The sequence below is a fragment of the Labrus mixtus genome, chromosome 12 (assembly GCF_963584025.1).
Source record: "Labrus mixtus chromosome 12, fLabMix1.1, whole genome shotgun sequence".
Classification (NCBI taxonomy): domain Eukaryota; kingdom Metazoa; phylum Chordata; class Actinopteri; order Labriformes; family Labridae; genus Labrus; species Labrus mixtus.
In genome coordinates, this window is record NC_083623.1 from 772,116 (window position 1) to 774,615 (window position 2,500).

General features: G+C 42.5%; 1 protein-coding gene across 1 annotated transcript in view; it reads left to right on the top strand.

Moving 5' to 3' along the window:
- LOC132985368 (inverted formin-2-like) overlaps positions 1-2,500 on the top strand; it is a gene marked incomplete at its 5' end in the record, with an annotated part of 15,865 nt that overhangs the window by 12,490 nt on the left and 875 nt on the right. Inside the window, 3 exon segments of the mRNA XM_061052718.1 lie at positions 83-167; positions 346-468; positions 1,079-1,519. Of these exon segments, the coding sequence (XP_060908701.1) occupies positions 83-167; positions 346-468; positions 1,079-1,519 (649 nt within the window).

Here is a 2,500-nt window from a genome sequence, read left to right on the forward strand (position 1 = left end):
CAATCACAGGGCAGTAATGACCCCTGCAGGTTACATCCTGGCTCTTATCCCCCTGATGATCACTTCCTGTTTTGTGCGTCAGGAGAACGAGAGCCGCAGGCTGCAGGAGAAGAGAAGGACGCAGCAGGAGGAGGAGAGGAAACGCCAAGGAGACACCTACAAGTTCAGTGAGTCTGAAACCCCCCCCCCCTTAATTTACAGAGAGTCTGACCTCCGACCCCAGCATGTAAATGGTCATGACGACTTAAAGGAGGCGTGTCTTTATTTGTCATCTTGACCATGTTCCAGATGTTTGTAAAAGTAATCTGAGAATAATGAGCTCAGGATGTTAAACATGTTTAACAGACAGGAAGGAGCCGGCCAATCAGGAGCAAGGCTGCATCATCGACAACCTGCTGGCCGAGATCAAGAAGGGCTACAATCTGAACCAGACCAGACCACCAACTGACAGACCCAGCAGAGTCCACGGTGAGAACTGTGCTGGGCTGGGAAGGACTGGACTGGACTCTGATGGACTGTGATGGACTGTGAAGGACTTTGATGGTCTTTGGTGGACTGTGATGGACTTTGATGGACTGTGATGGACTGTGAATGACTTTGATGGGCTTTGATGGACTTTGATGGACTGTGATGGACTGTGATGGACTGTGATGGACTGTGATGGACCTTGATGGACTGTGATGGACTGTGATGGACTATGAAGGACTTTGATGGACTGTTATGGACTGTGATGGACTGTAATGGACTGTGATGGACCTTGATGGACTGTGATGGACTGTGATGGACTTTGATGGACTGTTATGGACTGTTATGGACTGTGATGGACTATGTTTAACTTTGATGGACTGTGGTGGACTGTGATGGACTGTGATGGACTGTTATGGACTGTGATGGACTTTGATGGACTATGTTTAACTTTGATGGACTATGAAGGACTTTGATGGACTGTTATGGACTGTGATGGACTGTAATGGACTGTGATGGACTGTAATGGACCTTGATGGACTGTGATGGACTTTGATGGACCTTGATGGATTGTGATGGACTCTGATGGACTGTGATGTTTTGTGATTCTCAGATCATCCTGAGGTCATACAGGGGTCCTTGGCTGTGGACAAGCCGGACTCGTTCTCCCTCAGCCAATCAGAGAAGTCTGCAGAACCACCAGTCCGGACTCATTCAGGTTCACCAGCTAAGACTAATAAAAGCCCCCCTGACTCTATCAGACCTTCTGGACCTTCAGCCGCCCCTGCTGCTGCTGACACTGAAGGAGACCAGAACCCAACCAGAGTCCAGGATTCTAAGTTGGACTCTGGACCTGACCTTGACACTACAGATGGAAGTCCTTTAGGGGGCGAGGGAGTCCAGGCCGGACCAGACGAGTCCAGAGAGAACGTCGATGTAAACACAGAGGAGGACTCTGCGTTTGAGGAGATCACATCGTTTGAAGTGAGGATGACGATGTCCAAAGATGATCCAGCTCCTCATCCAGCAAAGAGGTCCATGACCAGTCACCAAGGTGGGTCTGAGACAGGTCCAGAACCAGAACTTTCTTTTAACCCTCAGGCATCAGTTTAATTTACGACCCTCTTAAGTCACTAAAGACAAAAATGTCCACTTACAAAAAACTGCTATAAAAATAAAACAGATTGATATTTTTTTCTACTTTTTTCTGCATAAATCTCTTAAACAACTTCAGCCCTGCTCAAAACTACCAAACATTCAATCATTTTTAGGAATTTAACCCTTTAAATGCCAGTTTGATTACATGATGTCACTGTTGTTATTTAAGAAAAAAACACAAAAATTAGTTATTTTCCATATTACAAATATTTGGTGGCTGGGGGATTTTTTTAAAATCAGTCTTGGATATGTCAAAGATTATCCAAAATATTGACTTTGATGCATTGTTAGTTTTTGTGTAGCATCAGATTTAAAATGTCCCTGTTTGGACATTGGAGGGCGAAAATGTCCAATTTACAAAAACTGATATAAAAATAAAACAGATTGATATTTGTTTCATAAATCTCTTAAACAACTCCAGCCCTGCTCAAAAATATCAAATATTGAATAATTATCAGGAATTTAACCCTTTAAATGCCAGTTTGATTACATGATTCTGGCATTTAAAGGGTTAAATTCCTGATAATTATTCAATATTTGATATCAATCTGTTCTATTTTTATAGCAGTTTTTTGGAAGTGGACATTTTTGTCCTTAATGACTTCAGAGGGTCGTAAACATGTTTCACAGTGTTCTATTGATCTATTAAAAAATAAAATGTGCATTCCAAAATGTGTCAAGAGAGAGACTTTCTTTCACAAAAATGTGTTCCATATGCACTAACAGACAAAATGATGACAGCTTCTGCTTTAATGCTGCATTCAGGTGCTCCACGATCGGTAGCTGATAACGAGTGTACGGTGAAGAAGTTATATTTCAGCAATACAGGAATTTATAAAAAGTATCTGTACTTTAAAACATGACTTTCTGAGTCAGC